At 44.0% G+C, this 25,797-nt stretch overlaps 1 protein-coding gene across 1 annotated transcript; it reads right to left on the minus strand.

Moving 5' to 3' along the window:
• Nucleotides 1–555: 555 nt before the first annotated feature.
• Nucleotides 556–24,635, minus strand: LOC119456491 (beta-alanine transporter). Its single transcript, XM_037718305.2, has 10 exons — nt 24,376–24,635; nt 20,506–20,917; nt 19,483–19,586; nt 17,826–17,980; nt 16,520–16,688; nt 15,413–15,539; nt 8,399–8,496; nt 5,041–5,252; nt 2,359–2,540; nt 556–2,271 (listed from the first exon to the last, which is right to left on the minus strand). The coding sequence occupies exons 2-10, from the start codon at nt 20,905–20,907 to the stop codon at nt 2,011–2,013; spliced, it is 1,710 nt and encodes a 569-aa protein (XP_037574233.1). The 5' UTR covers nt 20,908–20,917; nt 24,376–24,635; the 3' UTR covers nt 556–2,010.
• Between the last annotated feature and the right edge of the window lie 1,162 nt (nt 24,636–25,797).

A 25,797-nucleotide genomic window follows, 5' to 3' on the forward strand; every position in this document is an offset into this window, starting at 1 on the left:
AGGAGCGCTGTCGCTTGTAGGCGCCGACGCGTCCAGCGCTAGTCACGCGAAATGTCGCGAAAGGGAAGGTGCTTCCGAAAATGATCGCTCGATATTGCCTACCTACATGCGTAGTTCAGTTAAACCAAGTTAATACCTAGCAGTAGCAGCCAGTAAGATTCGTTGTGCCTAAGCTTTGCGCGACCGAGTGCAAACTTGCCTGATTTTTTTATTGCACGTGAGCGATGTATACGTATGTCCCACGTATGAGCAAAGGCTTACATCTGCAGCGCGCCTTTGTCCAGTCACACACAAGGCCTGCCAAGAACAGTGATCATAGTACTAGGGAAATGGTAGAAGCCGTAGAGATTAAGGTTAGTCAGTTGTCCGTCTGTATATTTCTCTGAAAAAGTAATTCTTTTTTTTTTTCGACAGTGACCTAAGACGTATGGATTTCAAGGTTCCTCTGTATGTGCCCTTTTTTCTCTTTTCATATTGTTGCGCGATGACATACGTATATATCGATCACGTGCAATAAAACCATCAGCTATTAGTAGCATCGTGTGCCCCGTCTTTCTGTCGCCTCTTGTGTTCCGCTTGCGCTACATTGTGCGTGAGTAACAAAACCATGTTTTAAAATGAAAACATTTTTTAATTTGGACACGGGGGGCCCACAGAACAGCGGAGCATTTTACGCATACGTTTTAGGAGTTTTCAGTAGCACTCGAGTGTCAACAAATGTAGCTCGGCGTGAATGCAGCGCAATACACCGAAGTGCGCGAAGAAGTGGTTAGCGGAAACATGAACAAACGCGAACGCCTGTGTATCGAACCAGTTACCGCTAACCAGCTCTTCCCGCACTTGCAGTGCTTTGCGCTGTATTCACGCCATGAGCTTGGACCATCTCGCCCAAATCACTGTCCTAATTATGTTCGGGGCACGTAGCACTTCATCCACCAGAGTGTGGTCCAAACGTGCGCCTTGTATCCCCTTTACACGAAAAATGAGATTAGGGCCGGTATTTTGTAGCGATGCCTTTCCGATGCTAATGCCTGTTCGCGCTTTTCGCGCTTGGTCAGTGGTCCGCTCACCTTATCAACGGGATCAGTCGGCCATGAGCGGTGGATGATAAGACTGGTATAGAATAAGGCATAAGGCATCCCTAGAAAATACCTGCCTAGAATAACTCTGTAGCCGTATATAATATCTGCAACGCCAGCAGAGCCAAGAAAATACAATAAACATGTGGTATATTTCGCGTATGTTGTTTGGGTGCCGCTGGTTTATGCTTTTCAAAATTTGTCACTAAGTTCATACAAGTGACAACCATTCTAGTTCACAGCGACCTAAATTCACAACACTTTGGGCGTAGTCTACAGTAATTACATATTGTGACGCAGCAGTTATCAGCGACCTTTATTACGCGTCGATATACGGCGAGCCGACCACGCCCAAAGCACAGCTCACACTCAAGAGAAAGCCCCACAAGCGATGATGAAGACGCACCCCAGTGAACTTCACGTAGGTTATGATGATCATGTACAGATGACAATGAATAGCTTAATAAGTGCCCACAATATATAAATTACGGTGTCTTAGAATACGAGATGAACTCAGGGGTTCGGGCACTGTGGCCTTGGTTCACCTAGCACACCAATAAGCAGTTGCAGTCATACAAAAATCAGCGTTTATGTTTGTCAGACGTGTTTTGGCGATACATTGTAAGTTTACATGACGTTGAACAGTCGCTAATTCGGGTGTTACTTCATTCTCGTGTTAGCAGTGACTCATCGAGCGAAATGTTCTTCGCAACAATAGCCACGCTATTCCAGGACATTAACCCTAGGGCATTGTCTGGCAACCGGGCTGCCACGTGATTCAAGAAAATCTTGCGGTGGCTTAGTTCTCCGCCAATGTGTCCGTCCGCTAGCAGCGTCATTAGCTCTCTTCTTGTGTCAAGCCTGTCTACGACAGTACTTTTTTCTTTCAACGCCGCACTGTTATAATGATCTCATAAACATTCGTGCTCTTCTAATGCGGACTGACACTATCGATAGTAGCTGCAGACATGGTGGACATGCTGCGACCCCGAGTGCCCGTTCCGCTTCGCTCCCGCTTCTTCTCTGCTAGGCACGGGAACCAGGGCTTGGGTAGCTCTCGCATCGCCTCGCCCTCTTCCAGCGTTTCCGGCAGCCGCTGGTTGTTGGTCTCCGGAAGAGGCAGTGTTATGAGCGCCGACGCACAAGACAGCCCGCCCAGTACAAACAGAGGCAGGAAGCGGCCGTAGAACGCCTGTGCAGAGGAGTAAGCCAGAGAAATGAACGAGATACTGTACGTATACTCCGTTTATGACATTCTAAAAGAAAATCAAACGCTCACCAGCTGTACGACTTGAGCGCTGAGGAACTTTCCGAGCGAGCCAAAGGCTTGTCTTATTGATAGCGCTTGCGACCGTATCTCGGTCGGGTAGATCTCAGCAGCGAAAAGGTAGCCCACGTTGTAGGCAGTGGTGAGAGCGAACCGGCCCACCATCAGGATGGCGAATATTGCAGCTGATTTCCCTGAAATACAAGATTGACTGTGTAGCCTTACGCTGTTACTATATAGCTGTTACTTAGCTCTTTCCCTACCATGGGGGAAATAGGTGTTTTTTGTATGTTACGGCAGATGTTTCTTTCTTATGGAACTACTGCACTCAATGCTTAATGTAATACATAAACAGAAAGCAAAATTAATGCACTTTTCACGCATAAAAGTTTTATTAACGAGATGTATGTCATAAAAAATATAAATTGTTAAAATCAAGATTGTGCGATAAAATTGAGCAAAGTTTGTATACTAAGAAAAAAAGTTACGAAAATTATGAGATATACAAAATGTATTGCCGTCTATTAGGCACTATCTCCGAAAAAATCTAATTTTTTTATTCAACGGGTATTCCGCTCCAAACATTTAACCGCAAGCACTACAGTTGGGCGTGCCGGGCTGCGGCCGCCGATGTTTCGGGCTGGTTTGCGTCGTCGTCGCTTTCAGACTCAAAGTCCGACGAAAATTCAGCATCCTCTGACTCGCTGCTATTCGATGCATCGATAAGATCAACCGCAGAGGCAGCGGAATCGCAAAATCGAAGCGCGCGTGCTGTTTCCGGAGCCGGACATTTTTGCGCTCTGCTATGACGATCGCGAAACTTCGGAGCTCGTTTAAAAATCATCGCCTCGCGGGAAAAAAAAAGCGAACTGCTTAGAAATCTAAAATATAGTTCTCCTCTTTCACGTCCGATAGCGCAGTATGTCCGTGAGCGGCGCGGAAGGTCTCGAAAGCGGCGTTTCAAACCATCGATAGAGGGATAACTATGCCCAATGGGCGCGGTATGGAAAGAGTTAAAAGAGCTCCCATTGCTAAAACCAAAAGACAATTTTTGTTTGGCAAATAAATTTCTTATTAATGCCGACAGACAATTCAGGACAGCGCAAAAATGGCTGTGCGCGCTGAGGAGTAGTCCGTAACAGCCATTTGGTGCGATATACCCGGCGTAGGGTAAATAACCGGTGGACCATTATAGTCACAGAATATGTACGAACGGACGGGAAGTGCAGTCGAGGAGGGCAGAGAATTAGGGGGGCGGGGGGCTGATGAAATTAGTAAATATGCAGAAGCAAGTTGGAATCAGCTAGCGCAATACACGGGTAATTGGAGATCGCAGGGACACGAGGCCGCGGGATCAAATCCGGGCCACAGCGGCCGAATTTCTATGGGGGCGAAATGCGAAAACACCCGTGTACTTCGATTTAGGTGCACGTTAAAGAACCTCAGGTGGTCCAAATTATTCTGGAGTCCCCCACTACGGCATGCCTCATAATCAGAACTGGTTTTGGCACGTAAAACACCAGAAAGCAGGAGATCGCGGAGAAAGCAGGAGATCCTTTAGTGGACATAAAAAGAGGCTGATGATGATGATGACCCGGCCTTTCCGCTTGGCTGGTTCGCAGGTGCCGAGAAATGTTCAGCAGTTCTCACTTTTTGCTAACAACGCCGTGAATTCCGCTCGCGATTAGCTGAGTCAGCTAATAGCTTCTGTTGTGCCACATGGACTTTTCGGCGACATAGATGACGAGGAGGCTGAATAAATGCTTCTGTAAACGTTCACGCTCGTTTTTATTTTTTGTTTGACGGCACCTTATGCAAGCATGCCAAGTGCTGGCTTGTCTTTGGTATACATTCTGGAATTTCAGCGATAATAATGCAAATAAATGTAGTCACACATGTAATGAGGCACAGTGGTGCAACAGCGCCAGATTAATTTTAACAATATTTTATTCGCTTATGCGCAGCGTTACGGCCTCCCCACCCGTGTAACAGAACACAGAACACCGCAGTACACTGGCGGTTTGAGGCATGAAATGCTGCGTTACACAGGTTTTTCTTTTTTTACATATATATTTGCTGCAATATATAAATTCGCCAGCAAACCAGGAGCGGTATTGGCAAATTTTACGAACATCAAAAACATTTATAACTGGACGGCACCTTTACATGCGGCAAATTAGCCATTCATATATATATATATATATATATATATATATATATATAAATCCGGAGTTTATTGCCACTTACGACAGCTCCGCATGTTTATGACATCCATTCGTGAATCCAGACAATCCAAATGAAGACTATGTGACGGCGCACCGATCAATTAGCGATCAATTAGCAATGTTGCATTACCGAAGCGTTATGTGCTATATCGAATTCGACACCCGGGCAGCGACCTTGTAGCGATTCCTTCCATTCAATTCTCTGCCACTCTCATCACCACGCACTGTTCACAGCCGGGTGATTTCACTCTTAACGCGGGCGGAGCGTCGCTCTGACCACTGAAGAAGCTCGAAAAGCACAAAAAGAAATAGCATAGGAGAAGGCGCATTGCTTCAAGATCGCGGCCCAGATTCAGTAAATCCCGCAGATGCTGATGCGGTTTTCGGGAGGTCATCTCTTGTTTTGCTGATGCCGCAGAACTGCAGACGAACTTCTCGTCAGTAGCAACAAGAGTCTAGCCCAGCTCACCATAGAAGCCTGCCACGCCCAAATAGCAGAGAGCAGCCAGGCCGTACGCGCACACCATGCTCGGTCGGCGACCCCACCTGTCGGCTAGTGGAAGAGCCAGCCCCGTGGCCAATATGTCCATGGCGTTGGTCGTCGACGTCATCACGAATGGGTCGTCGGTTGCAGTGGCAGCGTACAGCTGCCCGGCCGAGTAGGTCAGGCACGACATCAACCTGCGTCCCGGCACGCCATGTGACGGTGAAAATAACGCTCGCACCATGACTTCTCCGCTAACACGAAGCTTCAGTGGTCCGTTGTTTAGGGGCCATCTTTACACGTACCGCGATGAAATAAAAAAGATCATATAATTAGTTTTCAAACAAAGATTGCTCGTGACATCTGGATCAGAGGAAACGGGGAAGTAGATGCCGCGTAGCCTTCTCTTAAATATTTTGATTCGTCAAGCATTTGGTTATAGATGTTGAGCCACTGCACAGTGTACTGGAAGAAGAAGTAAACTTTATTGAAAGAGCCGGCAGTTTGGTGTTGGTGGCCTCTGGTGGCGGCTCGAAGTCCTTGCAATTTTGGCGAAGCCCTTCATATTGCTCAGGGAGGTAAACGGACGCCCATTATTAGAAAAAAAGTTTTTTAGGTCACAGTTTCGCCCGAAAGGCCAAACATCGTTTGCGATAGCAAATTAGTGTACAGCTATACAAAGTAAGGATATGAGTTTTATTAGCCGTATAAATTTGTAAACATAGGCATAGTAACCAAATTAACAAGCATGGTTTCACGCGCACACAAGCAAACATGAACGCATCTCACTCGATGACCACGGAGACTCGCTGTCAAAACGCTGGAGTGGGTAAGCGCGACAGCAGCAGCAGCAGCAAGCGAATTGACCTTCGTGCTGCCGCTCGCATCAACGCGAAATAAGCCGCTAAAACACAGCGCAGGGCGCACTCAGTCCCCGCCGGAAGATTGCTTTCAAGATATAGCGGCCCAGGCGGGCGCGCGCGGTCCCCCTCCCTACCCACCTTTCCCGAGCGTTGCGCGCTACTGGGAGACGGTGCGCTTCTTTCCCGCTTCCCTCCATTGTGTGCGCGAGATTGAGCCGCGATCGCCGGCTCACCCTCGCACGCTCTCACTCGCACATACAGCATACGGCATGCGCCGACGATTTTATCGCCCTTGGACTTGATACGGAACCTCACGGCAACGTGTCCATATAATTGCTATCGCAATAAAAGTAGTATTGACACGATGTTTTACTTATAAAAGCAACGAAGAGTGTGCTTTAATGCTGAACTTTCAAATATTTTTAACTCTTTTGGTAGATATTTTAAGTCATTTTCTTCTGATCACCCTCTTAACTACTCGCACACAGTCACACACTGTTTGAATATTTATGCGTCCTTTCATTTTGAGTTAAATTTGTTTTTACTTTTATTCCCTCCTTCAGACATGAGGTGTGAACGCACGCATGAGGCCTGACACACACAAAGGGCCACTTCCAAATACGTAAATGAACAGAATACAGTTATAGTTACATATTGCCAGGCTGTAGTGATGGTGAAGAACAAGGAATATTCTCAAAAGTGTGATGTTAGGAGTCGAACCCCCGTATTCCATGCGTGACTTGATTTAAATGACGCCTATTGGGAGCCCGCCGAAAGAAACGCAATGAGCTTCTTGGGCACATTCACGCGAGGCGTCATTTAGATCAAGTCAAGCGTGAGTTTCAAGATGCATTTCTGAATACAGGCGTAACTCTTTATTGGGAGAACGTGCTCCCATAAGACGGGCAACATTGAAATCACAACAGCGGCGACCACGGTCGTCGATCGTCGAAGCTAATCTCACGGGTCAAGTGCATCCGCTTTTGCACATGTCTCACTGTGCATTCCAACGAAATCGCTGGCTACCGCCCAGACACGCCTCCTTCCCTGTGGAATCGGTGACGTACCGTTCGAAAGATTTCGGATACTGTGGGTTCGTTTTGCGCCGAGCCACTTGTTGATAACAGTGATAACACGGTGAAAACGGAAATCCACACAAAGCATTACAACGACGCATGGTAGTAGGGAGGTTTAGAATGTGGCTCTACATCTTGGGGTGCCCCAACAAGCGGCCGCTTTGCATTCGCGGTCTGCCCAGTCGGGAAGGTGCTTTATAAAAGGATTGCGTTATCGTCACGCGATTGCACCGCCCTAACTGCACGAATGCCAGAGAAAAGAAAACGTGAAATATTAAAATATGTAATACTTTACAGGATGAAAAGTATAACTGAGAATTTATTATTTCCAATGAGGAGGCGTTGACGCGTTTTTGAGATGTTCGCGACGACGGTGAGACGACACAAAGCAGGTTTAGGGAGTTTTGCGCATCCACGATATATTTTTTGAAAATGAGCGTTAGGGGCCTGCGAGAACTCAAACCCAAATATACCATTTGGGTTCGGCGCATTCGGTGTGGTGAGACGCTAATGGTTAGGAACCCCCTATTTTTAGGGCCCCCTATTCTAAAACCACCTAATATCAGGAGATTTGCTAGCGTATTACTGTGCAGCCACCTCGAGATACTAAAGCAAACCTTTGTTTGCCGACACCCCCCCAAATTGTTTTTCTGTCCGTCGATCCGCTTCTAACTGAGTAAACTGGCGCAATCCAAGAGACACTGTAATACGCAAGTGCTGAATTGATCACAGTAACGGTGAAGATGCATGAAATAATTTTGTAAGCAGTACTAATGTAAAGCATTCTTGGCGAGTTCAACCCAGTTTTCTGTAACGACTATCTAGCGACTACCTGGCCGTTTTCCAGGAGCGATGCCGAAGATTGTGCAGTCTAAAAATGTGGGCTGATCCCGAATGTACGTGCCACTCGGTATGTGCCGCTCTTCATGAAACCTCTTTGACATCAACTTGGGTCACTGGGTATCACGACACATCTGAGTGATCAGGTCAACCTGTTTTACCATTACACTGGTCACAAGGGCGGGTTTCGCAACAACTAACACCATGCGCTGCTTCTCCGCATCAATTTTCAACACGTCGCAAAAACATTAACCATTCACTGATGAACAGGTGTAATTATGATTCTTCAGAACCATTCTCAACCAAACCGCGAGTGTTTTGCATTACGTAATTGTCAACTAAAATTGAGTCTGTTCAATTTTTTTATGTTTTTTGTTTCTTTTTTTAAGCGTTTAAGTCGAACCATATTTTATGTTCATGCAGACCATGTAATCGGTGCGCCGAGTTTGCTACTCGTTCCGTCGCCTGCCACTATTTTGTATTAGTCGCAGTCACTCCATCGCAGCCACTTCGTGCGAATGCACAGAGCCATATCCCACAAGTGCACGTTTTCTCTTCACTCACCAAAGAAAAAGTGTTATAAGGAAACTCCTGCGGAGTGTAGGGTACCGGAACACGTCCGTTGTTGACGACCTCTTAGAAGCGTCGGTCTTGTTCGGCAACTGCGACATTTAAACACAGATATCATCATCATCATCATCAACCGAAATTTATGTCCATGCACTGCAGGACGAAGACCTCTCCCTGCGATCTCCAATTACCCCTGTCTTGCGCTAGCTGAATCCAACTTGGGCTGGCAAATTTCCTAACACATATATACGCCGGAATAAAAATGAAATTAACTGAAACACGATTGCACTCGCGACGCCCGAATGTGGCGGAGCATAAAGAATTAGAATAGTTTGGTCACGAGGGTGTCCAGAATAAAAATTAAATTAACTGAAACACGATTGCACTCTCGCGAATGTGGCGGACAATAAAGAATTAGAATAGTTTGGTCACGAGGGTGTCCTCTATATTCTTTGAAAGCTCTCCGAACTTCATGCACCATGCACCAGGAGATTTTCGACAACTATAATCTGTATGCATAGAATCAGTCAAAGATATTCTAAAGTAGACAACAAACTCTGACTAGTTTTAACAGCGAAGCTGTTTAAGCCAGCCGTAATTTGTGGTGCGTAGCAAGACACTACCAAGAAATAAAAGAAATTTATTTTCTTGCCGACGCGGGATTCGAAGCCGCGTACTCCCGGTCCCAATGCAAGTGTCGTAACCACTACGCTATCGAGCCACGCTTGCAGAAGGTGCATTTATGCGAACCATATGATTGCGTTCGAGCGTCGTCGTCTTCGTGCACAGCTGGCGTCTTCGTACGCTCGTGCTCTGCGAGGTAAAGAGGATTTGCGCGCTATGAGAGAGGGAGAGAGACGCATTCACGGAGGGGGTCTCCTGGAACGCGGTGTCGGTATTGCAAGCTACGCTATGCAATGCGCAGTGACGGCCGTAAGTCCTAGACGTGCGAAAAGAAATTATCATCATCATGAGTAATAAGATGAGAAGTTCGCGCGCACTTCAGGAAAATGATGGGCAACGATCGCCCAGCTTCGCTGTTTCAAGCGCTGCGCGGTCGAGTGTTTAGTTTATATTCCATGTCGAAAATTGAACCAACCGTCGTTGGTCCAAAAGTTGATAAATAAAAATCTCACAGGCGTGCAACATGCTAAACGACCAAGCACACACAACGCGAACTAACACAGAAAGCGTAGAACGGTGCAAGTTCTGCCTACTTTTTTTTGCAAGTTGCTGTGTTATAATTACTCTGATAACAGTTCAAGATAGTGTTCTCTAAATTTAAAGCTTTGCATGATATATACATAGTATTTTGAGGCCACGTGAAAATTCAGCGAACTTTCATAAAGCAGGAGCCCATAGTTCCTGCCTTTGCTCTTTTCGGCTTGCGCCCTGCCTGCCCAGCCAACATTGCTTTTGTGCCACAATCAGGAACTCCTGCACTGGTATGCAAAAGTGCAGCGTTAGTCTAGTGTTAATCTACTGCTCATCTAGACTTCATTTGGTACACATTTAATATTTTTCTTCTGTTGAGTAATCTTCATGCCACCTTATCCAGCGTTTGTTGATTCCGAAAAAAATGGTTGGATAAATAACTGGTTGAAACAAGCGAGTGCGCTGTATTCAAGTTGTAGCAGAGACCATTTGACTTGTTGAGAAGGGTATCAAACGACCTCCGCAAAGTCCTGAGTAGCAATGAAGTTAAAGTGGCCTGCAGCCGATGGTAGTCGCCAGGAGAAGAAAGTTCTTGGCAGGCACACGTCCTCTCAACGTTGTTTTTCACGTCACGTACTCTTCAAGATGCATATAGTATACGGGTAGTAAGCAGACACGTCGTGACACAAACGAACCCCCATCGCTGCAGTGGCGAGTCGTTAAGGCACCAAAACTAAAGAGGCAAACCATCGCCCAGTGCTATCAGCTGTAAACCGTGGCCCTAGCCACGGAGTGTTGAGATAGTGTGTAGTTGTGCTAGGCCATGGCATGGTTCCACTACATTCATATCTAACGCCCAGAAAGGGTTAAGGGTAAAGCGCGCAAGCACGATATAGACAACAGAACGCCAACTACCCCAGCAAGTCACCCTTCATAAGAAACAGTTCGTCATTCATTGTCTGTTTCTTGTCATTTTATATACACTGGCACCTCGTGCTATCTCTATTTTTTCTCGAAGTTGCCCTGCTATGGTCAAACCATAACTACAGACGTGAATTTATTAATTTTGTAAAATTAACGTATGATGTATGCTTAGAGATACGGGGTAATCATTTTTAAGTTTTACAGAATTTAAAAAAAAATCACTTGTGGCAGATAGAAAAATTGCATTGCTCAAGTTGGCATATTCAAAGAGACGGCCATTACTTGCACAATAAACCGAGACAAATATTCAACCAATTGACAAGGATTCACTAATTAAATTCTTAATTAACTACTTTACGGCACATATTGTAATTTACGAGTTGTAGCCGGTTAGGTTGCAAAGCACATACGCTAGGTACAAATTTTGAGGACGGCACGCGTTTCGAGATATCCGCCAGCAAACTCGCGTAAAAATGCACTGTTGATCCACTTACTCTCTTAACAAAACACTTTTTTATGCATTGAAGCCCAAATATAACAGGAACGCCCATGTATTTCGTTGCCCACGTTAGCAATGAATACCTCGAAACTCGTGTTTATCCTTAAAATTCATTCGAAGTGGATACGCCTTGCAAACTCACTGTCTACAATTCGTAAATTGCAATATGTGCCACAATGTAATACTTTAGAAAAGGTAAATAGTGAGTTTCAGTTAATTCTGTGCGTTGTTGTCAGTGCTTGTAATTATTCTACATTATTTACCTCTTGCTTATAAGCTTATACTCATGCTTATAAGCATGATGGTCTTTTATAGTCTCCATGTAAAACTCCCCCTACCTCGTGAAGTCGTTTATATCGCAAAGAGCAAGAACATGTAGAAAAGCTATGAATTGGGCTAGTTGGTGCGTGTTAATTTTTTCTTGCGCTAAATACTTTAGGACGAAACAGGGACGAAACGAACACTGGATATGAAGCGGGCACGACTTTACACGGGGGAGCGCAAAGGACATATTTATCTATTTCCTAGACTGCAGCAAAATAATGTTGAATTTCAACTTTTTGGATAATTTGCTTTTGAAAATTGCCAAATATCGCAATCGTCTGTTGTAAACAGCACGACAACTACATGCTCAAGGAAGCTAAATTTTGGATAAAGTAGAGTTCAAGGAATTTCCATAAAGGAAGAAAAATTTCATTCATGTACCTTTATTACTTTTAAACCGCAGCTTCGTAGCTTTAGTACCTTCCCGCAAAAATGGGCAAAAGTAGAACCAGAATTATAAATATTGCTTAATTTCAGCCGCATTATTAGAAAAACTAATGAAGGTACACGAATGAAATTTTGTGTCCTAAATATAAATTCCTTGAACTCTACTTTATCCAAAATTTAGCTTCCTTGAGCATGTAGTTGTCGGGCTGTTTACAACAGAAGATTGCGATATTTGGCAATTTTCAAAAGCAAGTTATCCAAAAAGTAAAAGTTCAACATTATTTTTCTGCGTCTAGGAATAGATAAATATGTCCTAAAGCTACAGAGCAAGCCGCAATGCAGTAAGTGCGGTAGTTTCTTCTAAATATGGTCACAACTGAGACACAGTTCGCAAAAACCATGTATCTCATGCTTGTTCTTGAACATTTATTTCTAAATCACATTAATCAATTTCTTTATATTATATATAGTTCGAATCTACAAGAATTAAGCTTTGTTATTGTATATACTACAACTTTATATCCTAAGTAGAAGAGCCGCCACAGTTACTCCAAAAGTACTGAAAACGGGGTGCTCGTGCTGCCGGAGTGGGACCGCCACCTTAAGCGATAAAAAGGAAGAGATAGGCCAGGTAAAAAGCGGTTCTGAAATGATCACGCGAAAGAATTAGAACTGTTTCATTATGTTCTTCTAGTCAGTATTTACGAAGACGAGAACAGAGCAAGGAAACAATGAGCGTAGTGAATTGGGAGCTTGCGCAATGGGCCCACTAGAAATCACTCAAGCAGGCATATTTCAGCAATTGCTTGCACTTGACACCAAAAATTCAAGCGGACCAGACGAGATCCCAAGTGAAATTTTGCAGCGATATGCTGAACGGGTGTCATTTTATCTAACAATAATCTTTAGAAAGTCCTTGAAAACCAGTTCACTGCCTCAAGATTGGCGCAGCGCTGTTGTGATTCCGGTTTTTAAATCCGGCAGTTGAAGTCAAGTTAACAACTATCGCCCAATATCAGCTCACTTCTGTGACTTGTAAGCTTATAGAGCATGCAATAGCAAAGCATATCATTCTTTTCCTTGAGGCTAATAACTTCTCTTCGTCACAACATGGATTCCGAAGCGGTTTATCCACTGTTTCGCAACTCATTGAGATGGTTCATGATTTTTATCTAGCTTTGAATACCCAAGAACAAGTTGAGGTCATCTGCATAGATTTGCGAAAGCCTTGATAAGGTACCGCATTGTAAATTGCTTTTTAAAATTCAGAATGCAGGTATTGCTCCAGACATTGTGAACTGGGTTGTAGCCTATTTGAGTGGTCGTGTGCAATCCGTCCGCACTGAAAACTGCTTGTCTCATTCAATAGAAGTCTTGTATGGGTAAGGTTCCACAAGGATCAGTATTTGGGCCGCTATTGTTCTTAATTTACATCATTGATATTTCTAGTGTTCTCGAATGGCCTGTTAAAACAAAATTTTTTGCCGACGATTGCTTACTTTATTCCACCATGGCAGATAAAACCGATCAAAGGAAAATTAACCGATGCCCCCAAGGTTTATATGACTGGTGCATAAAATGGTAAATGGAAATAAATTACTCGAAATCGACGTTTGCTCATATAACAAGAAAGAAAACCTGCGCTTTCCTTTGACTATAAAATTGGTGACAACCCTTTGTTGAATGCACGTAGCTTTAGATATTTAGGGGTGATCATTCATCATGATCTGTACTGGCGTCTTCAGGTGGAAGAGGTCTGCTCTAGGGCTTACCGAAAACTCTGATTTTTGAGAACAAAGTTGCATCATGCACCAAAAAGCTTGAAGTTAATTGTGTACGAAACATTTGTCCGCCCGGTTTTGGAGTACGCCTCCTCCGTTTGGAGCCCTCATCAACTGTACTTGCGAGATAAACTCGAAAAAATTCAGAGAACCGCTGTGCGTTTTGTTTGTTCGCGTTATTGGAGAACCGATTCTGAACAGTCACGTTGAAATGTTGCGACCTGGAACTGCTAGAAACAAGACGAGAAAAACAACAAATGAAATTGTTTTTCCATTTCCAATAAACAAGGAAACGTACATTCGTCCCCCTCTAAAACACAGTGCGCGTTTAAATCACAGTACTAGTATACAGCCTTATAAAACACTCCTTGATAGTTTCCAACGCTCGTTCTTTCATTCGTGTATTAACATATGGAATATCCTTCCGGGCTGCACTGTAACAGCACAAAATGTTAAAGAATTTTATACTCAGCTAGAATTGTATTACAGGCAACGGGATACTTAAGAATGGATCATGCTTTCTGTTATCTCTTGCATTTCTAACAGTCCTTACACGTGTATACTTTGTTCATTTTTCCTATAATTTGTGTTTGACAATGCTTAATGTTGTTGTATTGTCGGTGATGATATTTATGGTTTCTTTGACAATTCCTCTCCTGTAATGGTCCTCAAGTGAGAGCTACAGAATTCCTAAATAAATAAATAAATGAGCAAGAACATACTTTTTAACAGCGGAGCTGTTTAAGGTCGACGTTGAGCCGTGCCGAGCGTACGCCAAGAATCGGCGCAGCTGGTTGAGAAGCGCGCGCCGGGGCGCAGGTGTTTGGAGAGCGGCGAGCGTGTGAGAGGAGGAAGACCAACACCCCCTAGACTATTTCTAGGGGGTGTTGGGAAGACGCGCGCTGAGCAGCAGGTGGATGGAGCTAAAGAGAGGGTAGCGCTGACGTAGTGGTGGAGAGATCGAGGGAGAGTGTGCGCCAAGCAGTAGTTGAGGCGGAGCTTAAGCGAGAGAGAGAGAGAGAAGTCATGACGTAACCATAACGAGCAGGGTTCTCCTGAGCTGAAGAGAGCGTGCGCTGGCGGCGCAGTCATTCTGCCTTGAGCATGACTAGGACGAAGAAGCAGATTTCTCCCAAGAAGAAGAGGCGCGGCGTCAACGGCGTCGTGATGCTACTCGGGAGCGGCTTCAATGACTGCGCGCAGATCCGAAATTCAGAGCAAGGGCTGCTGAAGCAAAGCGACGGAGGATGGTTGCAGATCCAGAGTTTACAGTGAGATAAGCTGCGTCTCGGCAACGCTACGAAGAAGCTCACCGTGAAGATAGACAAATCGATGTTAAAGCAAAGTTAAAGCTAAGTAAAAGCAAAAGTCAAAGCTAAGTAAAAATTCAAGTTAACGCTAAGTATAAGCCAAGTCGCATGGTATATTTTAACTGCGCTAACCCACACGGACAAGGACGAGGCAGACAAGACGTCCGTGTGGGTTAGCGCAGTTAAAATATACCATGCATGTCAACCAACCAGCCCGACTTGGAGCTCTACATAAGCCAAGTTATAGCTAAGTAAAAGCTAGTATAAGCCACAAGCTCCGCTGTTTCATCAGCCTTCGCGACGTGAAATCTGTGAAGCTGGCTAATTTTTTTTTATTCTTCTTTTATCATTTGTGAGTAATTGTTACGTTATATATCCAACTGTTTTCTTCAATTGCTTGTTTTCTGTGCCTGAACGCTTGTATGCACATCGTAGCAAACGTCTAGTCGCGCCTACTGCACTGCTCGTCAATTTAATGTAAACGCCAAGTCATTGTGTATGTGTGTTCATATGTTCTCGTCTGCTCATTTCTTCGTGTCATTTCTGTATGTTCATTAGGCATTGAAATGTTGCGGGAAAACCGGCGACATTTACCAGCATTTCCAATATCATCAGATAAACAACTCACCTGGAGAGAGTCGAGTGCCGATTCTTCCACTTGCTTGCCGTTAACACGGGCGACACTAAGCAAGATTTTTTTCGCTCTATCGGTCCGTCCTTTCGACAGCAGCCACCTGGTTGATTCCGGTATGAAACTTCGAGAAGAACAAAAACACACAAAAAAATTGTTATCCGCGACATTCGATTGAAATTACCCGCTTATGTAGATTTTCTGCGAGGCCCATATTTTCTCTTTCATCACCTTCTGTTCACGTTTTTATTGAACTGTAAACTTTATACCTATAAGTATCCGGGAGTACGCGACAAGGTGGGAACGGTTGGCTGCTTGAAATTTGGGCAAACAAATTTCTGGCCTCAGAAGTACTCAAAGTTGTCCCATGACTTAGCGCAAGCTCCTCGCTTTTTTCTTTCTTTCTTTCTTTTTTTCACGCTTGTTTCTCCACTGCTCATTTAAATATTGAGAATACTGGGGTCTTTTCAAAACTCCATTGATGTTCGAAGTAATACATCTAGAAGTCAGCGACATACATGTAGATGTTAACGGCATCAAATAATTAACGTTTGTTGATCATTTTTATATACTAATAATATGACACTGCACTCTTTCTTGGGCGTTCCACAAAACTATTGAACACAGGTTACTGCCCATTCTTCTTCATGAAATTTAACCTATAAAATATTTGACTGCTTGGTTAGCCTTTTTTCTATATACAATTTTCATGAGTGTTGCAAACATATGGCTTCGCAAACGTCTAAAATGCCGCTAAGAAAACTCTGCAGGTATCTGCATCGCAAAGTTATTTCATCAGCGAACATCCTTAAGACGAAGTCACATTTACGCGTCGGTCGATTCAAGCTCGTTATCAAAGCACAGTATTACTGCAGGCGTTCAACAGAAATGAAAACACCACAAACGCTGGCTTACAAGTGAAGGGATTCCATAGCAAAAAGCTACTCTACCTAGTGAAAAAAAAATGCGACGCCTTCTGTGGCATATCGCCATCGCTCGATTCCTTTGCACGCTGCCCTGACTATGTTTGTTCCCAATGGAAGTCATTCTAGGTCGAGCAAACTTATCCGTGCCGTAATAATGTGGGAAAGGGGCGATGTTTACATGGAAACCACGGGTCCGGCGAGGCAGGGTAGCACGACGACAGCGTTCAGGAGGCGCCAGTGGGCCAGTGCGTACGCCACCCACGGCATGCAAACTCCCAACAGAGGGTAGGCGAACCGGAAGGCACTCAGAACCAGCATCCGCTTCTGCGCAGGCACATACTCCAGCGCTGCAACAGAACGCGCACACATCCTTTCATCGTGGTCTCGGAATCCAACCCGACGTTTAGCACAACTAACGACTTGTAGCTTCACCTCTTGAACACGTGTCGAAAAATTCCAAGTCAAAGCGCTCAACTTTACTTGCTTTAATGACGTCACTCAAGCTTCAAAGATTTGTTAGGCATGACCAACGATATGAGTTTACGTCAATTCCCAGGGGCCTAATTCACAAAAGTGTTTCTTTCATTAGTGCTGTTTGGCGCTGATTGGCCGCCTTCCATAGTATACCATGTCCAGCAGCACTATTGGCTTCCATCTGATTTTACGAATTGTAGCATACCACCTCTTTCGGGATTACTGGCCCAGATCCTTTCCTGACGTTTCTAGGGTGAAATACCTGTTAGACAGCGTTACATTTGACTAACAACAAGCTACTCGGTGATCGTACCAGACTCAGCGCACGTTAATACAAACTGGTTTCGTATTAGGAGCTGCAGAATACATAGCAGCAGTAGCCAGAGTAAAAAAAAAAAAAAAAAAAGCACTTGCGTCAGGGCCACAGCATGCACATGCGTTTCATTGTCACTCAAAAGTAAGTAGCCTTCCGAAAGGCTCTACAAGTTTTCTTTTTTTAATATTCCAAAATAGACAAAGCATATCGCTCAATGGGTGTGCATAATTTTTTGCGTAGTTAGAAAAAAGAAACACTTTGCAAAATATATTCAAGATTTTGGAATAAGGCTCGTCTGGATAAAATAATTGAGGGAAAATTGTCAGCATTTATCGTTAATAGTGGTTACGATGCCACGTCTTGCTAATTAATTAGAGTAGTAATTTCGGGGTTTTCTTCCTCTTATTTCTCTTTCTAATTCCTACAGGAAAGGCGTCCGGAGATATTTCTATATTTTGCGAGTACGTTGTCATAGTGAGAGGAATTTTAACACAATACACTGCCCTCGCTCAACAAATAAATATGATGTAATTCTCAGAGTTTTCTTCGAGTTGCCCCGCCTTCTTGTACATCACAACATTTTGTTCAACAGTCGTTCTCGCTACTACGCGATACCGTGCCAATACCAACCCAGTCAGTTTAAGCCCAATTTGCTGGGCGTAGCTAAAAAAAATTAAATAGGCTCTGGACTCACCCAGTACGAAAGGGATAATGCTGATGGAGAGGATAACACCTCCTTGGATGATCCGAGTGACCAGGAAAAGATAGAAGTCTTGCGTAAAGTAGGTGGTCACTGCGCCCACCCCTGCCAGGATGTAGATTGCAATCATCACGGGAACGCGGCCGATTCTGCCAGGAGATTGATTCACATACATGTTGACACACCGACTGAATCGTTATACGAATTCACTGCCTTAACAAAGAGAAGCTGAGTGAGGTTGACAGGTCATGTACTACATTCACAATGTGCACCTTAGATGGTAAACACGCACAGGAGCTGAACGTTGTAATTTAATTTGTTTTTGCTAGCAATCCGCAAGGAGAAACAAAACCTCACGTCAATGTGTTCTTATTTCAATGCATAATTTACTTTTATTGTGATTATTATACATGCTGGCTCCAGAAAATGGCGCCAACATCAGCAACAACAGAAATGTCAAACACAACAGAACGCAAGCGGACATGACAAAAATAATCGTGTTTTTCCGATTTTTTGTGGTGCGTCCTGTGAACATATAGCTCTCGTGAGGTATCTCAAGTAATACGATAACATTTATTACAACACTGTAGCGACTGAAGCTGACTTTAATGATAGAATAGTGTTTCCCAAGGAATGGTTTCTTCGCAGCTGTAAAGGATCACAATGAAAGACAGCCTTATCGAAAAAAAAAAAGAAGCCATATGCCCCTTAACTGCCACACTCGATAATGCCATATAATTTATAGCAACACACAGATCCGAATATGGGAGAGAACATGTGCAAATGGCGTTATTATATATATATATATATATATATATATATATATATATATGACAAAGTTTAATTCAATAGGAAAGTAAGTCTCCCGCACACGCTTGGCACAGACAAGAAAAATCGTAAGTTTACAGAGTAGACAGTTCAAACCTTATTGCACAAAAAGAAATCGACATGCATCATATGAATAAATGATATAGCAAGCCGACCTTTGCTTTTTTTAACTTATGTCTTCTCGTTTTTTTGTTTTTTGTTTTTTTTTTGTTTTTTTTTTGACCAAAATACCCTTCCATTTATGACATTATAGACCTGTAAACGGCAAATATTGTCACACTTATCTTGTTTTCCTTTTTGTCTGTAACCGTTTCCACCGCTTTTATCGCTATTATCATCTAATCATTCAGCGCAAAATGTGCTTGCTGTGCCGAAATTTGGTGAAGGTTGTGATCAATTCGGTAGTGAGGCAGGCGTTTCTAATCATATCGGACGTGCAGTGCTAATAGCGTGATGCAATCTCGTATCTGCAAGAGCACCAGTTCTTCTGGAATGTGCACAAAAACATGTATGTACAAATACCGGACCGACTCGAGCCATGGGATCGATGACCGCCGATCGTGCTCGCTACTATTGTTGTCACTTAGCCTCCCAGGCTTACCAGCTTTTATTTGGCGAACTTAAAATTCCGTATTATTAATTCTAGTAGTGCTTCTGCTTCTTCGCCGTCACCGCACTGCGACTTCATTGTCCCTCCGCCTCACCCTCTTCCCAAGCTTTGAGGTAAACAATTCATCGTGTAATTTTCCAGCAGGTCATCCGCTGGAATTGAGATCAAATGCTACTGACAGCCACGAAGACGAACAATGAGAGTCCAACTTACTTGTCGCTTATGGCGCCGATCCCAATCACCCCGATGGACATGGCCCCAAAAAAGAGCGAGTTTGAGATGTACGCTTTCCAGGTCTGGCCACACACCCAATCCATCTTGGAAAAAAGAAAACGAAATCGTTCTCGAGTACGGTGATTGTAGTTTTTAAAAAGTTATTGACGACAAATGCTTGGTTGTTCTTTTTTTTAATGCTGGCACTATTTTTTTGAACAAGTCACACATAAATTAGCGGAAATAATTCCGATCCTTTGAAATCTTTTAATCTTGGCTCTCGGTAGAGTTCTACCAATTCAAAAGCTCGAAATATTTCAATCGGCTCTTTCACCGATTCTCTAAGGATTCCTTGTGCCACTTTAAATGAACTCTTGCAGGGTCTTTAGTGTCAAATTATCAGGGTTTAAACCTCATGATTGTAAAAAAAAAGCATCGGCTTCACCCATATCGATCACTTTTATTTTATTTCTTCCTGTCTGTATAAACATGCATATTATCCTACTTCTAAGCAACGCAACGCTTTTTTCGCCATCATTGCACGTGTAGCGCGAGCACATTTCAAAGAACTGCGATGACTAGGCAGGCCAAAAACACTGGCGTAAAAAAGAAAAAAAAACTTTTTTTTGTAGTGAGCTTTTCACTTCTATAAAAGCAGTTACAACGTGAGTTGGAGTTTAAAGTTCATGGCCAGCTTTTGCTTGCTGATAATACTAATTATAGTACCCACCACAAAAATTGGTAAAACCTCTTGTATATATAAAATAATACAGAAAGCAATTTATTCGGTATATTTGCGAGAAACTACCATAAGAAGAAACTAACGTAGTTTTTTTTTTTTTTCATGCGGCTTACATATGTTTATCGAAATGACTTTTTTATTATTATTCTATAGAAGAAGCAACTACATAAATGCGTGTACCCTCGGCTGGTTTATGTTCACAATGCCCTGATTCTCTGCAGTGTTTTCTGATTCAGCATGAATTGTCATAAAAGGAAGATTCTAAATATTTCGCTGGATACCTCGGACACGATGGTCGGATAGATGACGGAGTGGTCGTAGTGCCAACCGAACTGGCAAGGCACAACGGGCAGCAGGTCTCTGGCGGGCAAGCTTGCATTCAGGTTCTGTCCGACCGTCCAGGGGTCGAGTGCTGTCAAGTTGAACTCGTACATGGTGCACTTGCTCCAGCTCCCGTCGGACTCGCGAGGCACACCCAAGGCTCGAGCTTCCTCGCGCGTCAAGTTGAACACATCTTCGAGTTCGGGCTGACGACACCAGTGCGGCGGCTCCAATAACGTGAAGATGTGTGCGAACAGCGGTATCACTCGCATCGGAGCCACGAACACCACGAGGTACACGATGAGCAGCCATTGGAACACGCCGAATTCACCGACAAGCTGCAGAGCCTCTTCAAACAGCATGTCTCAGATGCTGCGTTACGGAAGCGTTGTGGAGACGAGGTCGCATGTTTTGAAAGAGCGAAAAAAGGAGAGTGAAGTAGGCAAAAAAAAAAAAGAGCGGGTGTAATTGAACAACAGTCCTTTTGAGGTGGCAAACGCATTCTACTGCAATGTGATTGTGTAACGCATGCCGACAGCTCCAAAACCCCGCTTCTTGCATTTACTTTCATTCGGGACAAAATGTATGACGATGCTGCAAGATTGCGCCATCCTATAGACGCCTAGCTTAATGAAAATTTTGCGAAGTCAGAAGATTTCGCGACAATGAGTCGGTAACACAGACACGCGCTCCTGATTAATCGTAAGAAACGTTCAAATTCAGGATATGCGCGAACCAAAAGTGAAACCATAACTGCCAGCGGCGCCTACTCGAGAACAAGTGCTCGAATACGTTCCGGTATTTAAGAGCTGTTTCGCCCAGAAGGCTGAAAATTTCAAATAGACAACTTGGTTGTGTCGTCTTTAGACATTTATCGATCTATTTGTCGCACCAAACCAAACCTTGGGTGTACGCAGCGTCTTAGCGCATGTCCCGCCAACCTGATTTTGATCAGTTCAGGTACTTCAGCGCATACCTAATTTTCGAAACGTACGTGATCTTGCATTGCACCACCACCGGAATGCGGCTGCCATGCAAGAGTGTCGAATGCGCGACCTCGCTCTCATTGGCGGAACTATATGGCAGAAGACTCGCCACTCCGGCTCGTGTCGTGATATGCGAAGCAACAGCCTTTCTTTTTTTAACAGATATTGCGTGGCTGAGCGATTTCCAGTTCAGTATAAGAACAGCCATGTTCACCCCTGCCTACAAAATAGTGTTAAGCAACTCATTTTTAACGGATAAGAAAATGAATTGAATCAAACGTCTCTCGAAATTTTGTACACAATCATTTATTTACCATTACTGTCTGTTCTTTATCGCGCTTGAATTGGAATTTTCACAAGAACAGCAACACTACGGATGTCAAACATGGTCTATGTTACGTTGGACTACCCCCCATGCACATGTATAGAGATAGTAGAACATATAAGGGTCTTTTAGTCAAACGTTTAATAAATTATCAGCGCAAAAAACTAATAACCTTACAGCAACCAAGTTACTTAAGGCCTCCCTTTAATGACAAAACCAATTCAAGACAATCATTGTCATTTTTTTAGGATGCAAGAATCAATTTACAGAACCATTACCGAAACCTCAACTCACACTCAACAATTTCGCCATATTCTAGGCTTCTATGTAAAGTTAAAGAAAATATAGTGGGTATGATTAAAACGTGCATGCTGGCTTCTAGCCGCATACCAATCGAGGTAGCATGAAAGATCTTATTTGAACTGCTCAATGATCGCGTGTAGACAGTGCGGCGAAACCCTCTTGCGTCACAACCGTTGGTGGACTGTGCACACCTGCTTCCTCCACGTCGTTCATCAACCATTACAATCGACTTCCGGGCGAAGCCAGCCGCTCCACAGTGGCTAGTACGCACTCGCGTGCATGGCACACGGGATTTGTTCTAAGCGGTTTTGGAATGTGGACCCAAAAAGCGCAGCTGCTGTTTTCCTTGACTCCGTGAAATTGTCACGCAGCCAAGACGGCGAAAACAGCAGGACAGAGCATCACGTGTTATGCCACAAGGTTCTTCCACATGCGTGATGCTTTTATGTCCCCGTTCCCCCCTCCCCCTGTGCAGAGTAGCAGGCTAGAGCATGCTAGCTCAGGCCGACCTCTCTGCCTTCCTTCAAATAAATTATCTCTCTCACGTGATGAAAGTGTTTCTGCTAAGAATTTTATTACAGTTTTGGTGGCGTCGTCTGCAAAGGAAGTCTCAATGGCGGCAGCATGTGCTTCGGGTCCTCCTTATTTGCTACACATATCAGAACAACGGTGCTCATTCTAGCATTTTAAGCTTCTTGAGTATATGTATGACAGCTACAGACCGGCGATGGCGACAAGATATTCTTGTGTGTGAAAAACATTGTTTATCCTCTTCAGACCATGTGTGCACCACCACGGACAGCGGCTTTCATCATTTTCAAAGCTAAAACATGAACAATAAGCTAAAATAATCGCGTGTAACGTAAAGCTAGATGCGGCACTAATATCTCTTAAGCATGTGTCATATTCCTTTGTTTCTGTTAGCATTATCATTTATTCCTTTATTTCTTGCTGCATAACTTGGTGAAAAGGAGTAGCTGAGGTACTCTTTACCTCAATATCTCCACAGCAACGGCAGCGATTTCTGGAGGCTACCGGACTGAGTGACCGTCGATGATATAGAGCAAACAACTTCCACAACGTCGGCGACATCAACAGGGGTCTTTCTCTCCTTCTCTTGTTCTTTTCCTCCCCTTTTCCCCTTCCCCCAGTGAAGGTTAGCCAACCGGGCTCAGTCCTGGCTAATTTGCCTGCCTTTCATTTATCCTTGTTCTCTCACTCTCTCTCTCTCTCTTTTGTATAGCAGAACAGAACAGAAACTTACCACTGGTTTACAAGAAAATTCATACTTTTTGCGAAATGTACTGCTACTCGTCAGCAACGACGAAAAATGAATGTGTTGTAGATTTCAATTGCCACCAGTGGACGGGTCAATTAAGTACGAAAAGTAAAGGCGAGGAGCCGCCATGTGATGAATCTATGCACGTATGTATCGATCTAACCTATATCTATATGTCTGGAAAACAAAATGCGCTTTTATCTAAACGAACTGGAGAAATGAACTCTTTATTCACACATATAGCAGCTGATATATCATGTACACATCGCGTCTGTCTCACCATAATCGTTTGTTCCACTCTCCCCTCTCCCAGTGCAGAGCAACAGGCGAGAGCGTACTTGCTTAGGCGATTTCCTCGTTTTTGTGTAATTTTTTATTGGTGGTTCATGGTTCCTCAACCATTTATTTATTCATTTGTCCTGATGAATTGCTTCGCCAGCTCCACATATAACTGTGGCGACTGCAGTGGTAAAGTGTGGTGTGAAGTATAGTAAACTCTAAGTATTATGAATTTGAGAACATCTCTATCAGTTATTATGGTGCAGGAACTCGCACCGCCACTCTACTACGCAGTTCTAGTATGTTGTCCAGTTTTTCAAGAGATGCTTGATGGATGGCTGGAAGAGCAAGGCTTGTGAGAATAAAAGCAACTATCACGCAAAAGTAGCTTCAATACTTACGCTTATCTTAAGCGAACATCGCTAAGTAAAATACGCGTTATTTCATGGTATCGTGGTGAAAGAAAAAAAAACAGTAGGACACGTCCTACAGGGACGTTGTATCAAAGCAAAGAGGCGGTTAATTTTTCGACGTCTGGTGAAGCTTACTATGAGAGTGTGAACTCCGAGCTTTTGTTAACTGCATTTCTTACATTATTATTGTCATGGTATGCAATCTTCACTATATCACCATGGCACAAAAACAGATTGAACCTTACCTGAATACTTTCACGTTGGTGATGAGCTCGAAGTTTTCTTCCGTCGGTGTCGTCACCTTCAGACCAATCTTGTGTCTGTCTTCTTTTTGTCGACCTTTTGAGAAGTTTAAATATTTTTGAAGCGACTAATTTTTGTACCAAATGTGGTGCTTTGGAAAAACACCGGTGCAGTGTAGCGCCTGTTGTTATCGTGGCTACCCGTTACTGGCGCAAACACATCGCTGTTCTTTCTCGGTTGTCCTGCAGAAATAATGGCACTCCTTGCGCTGAGTCCATGACGACGTCCGGACTCAACTTATTACTTTACTGCTTGTATCTTGATAAGAAACGTAATTACGCTTGAAGCGTGCCGGGTTTACGGCTCTTATCAGTCATGATCATGCACATTACATTTCAGCGGTCTGCCTCCGCTACTGAGACACAAAAATTCATTATTAGCGACAAACGCTGAAGGAGCGTAGGCTGTCGTATAGCACTGTGGACCGCGGCTTGCACATCAGCCAATGTTGCGGACATTCTATACTAGAGTACTGAGTACTTTTTCTTTCTCATTAATGTATTTAAGGAAGCATGATCGTAAGGGCTCATTCACACCGGCGACTGACAGCGGTCACGCGACCAACTTGGTCGCAAATGGCCGCATATGGTCGATTTTATCGAAAAGCGACCATTTTGGGCCAGTCACTGACTGCTCGATTTTTCAGTCGCGCGGCCGCAATCGCAAAACTGTTGAAGCAATCAGGTGCGCTGAAACAGAAGGTCTGTATATGCTGATACTCATTCTACGTGGTGATGCAATTGTAAGCAGATGGCAAATGGCCTGTCGCACTTGCCGGTGTGAGCATCGGTCGACTCGCCTTCAGTCGCTTTTTGGTCCCCAGTCGCAAGTGGTCGCTCGACCTCCTCAAGTCGATGGTGTGAATTAGCCTTAAAGGTTGCTTAGTGAAAGTCCAAACCTCCATTTTGAAACAGGCTATGACCAGGAGGACACTTTACACTCTCTGTTTATTTGTTTCTCCAAAATTATGAACTCATTGCCACACGACACGACAGGGACATAGGAAACATGTTTATCAAAGAGCTTCACTTAACAGTGAGCTAGTCGTGCTTCTGAAGTAGATCGCGGCCTCCGCCACACCACTGAGATAGCGACATGCTCATTAGTTGCAAGTGGAACATCGCGACTTCATACTAGCGGCTGTTTTCCGTTCATAAAACAAATGACGCTGACCTTACCCTACCGATTGCGAACCCTGAAAGCCCATTCCCATCTCTGTTTTAGCCAAGATGAAGGGACACTCTAACAAAAGCAACAACCCTACATTCACCGTCTGGCAATGACATTGCCGCCGGTACAAACGCATACAGGGAACACCTAGACAATACATTCGCAACGCCCCCGCCCCACCCGCTGCAATAGCC

Source organism: Dermacentor silvarum, chromosome 6, assembly GCF_013339745.2.
Source record: "Dermacentor silvarum isolate Dsil-2018 chromosome 6, BIME_Dsil_1.4, whole genome shotgun sequence".
In the NCBI taxonomy this organism is placed as follows: domain Eukaryota; kingdom Metazoa; phylum Arthropoda; class Arachnida; order Ixodida; family Ixodidae; genus Dermacentor; species Dermacentor silvarum.

Bases quoted from the DNA above. Each gene is read 5' to 3' on its own strand.
- LOC119456491 (XM_037718305.2), bottom strand. From the start codon at position 20,907: ATGCTGTTTGAAGAGGCTCTGCAGCTTGTCGGTGAATTCGGCGTGTTC. The intron at 15,540-16,519 runs GTAAACATCGCC...TTCTTCTCGAAG, and splicing joins GCCGGACCCGTGGTTTCCAT to TTTCATACCGGAATCAACCA. The intron at 2,541-5,040 runs GTGAGCTGGGCT...CTTGTATTTCAG, and splicing joins GGGCGTGGCAGGCTTCTATG to GGAAATCAGCTGCAATATTC.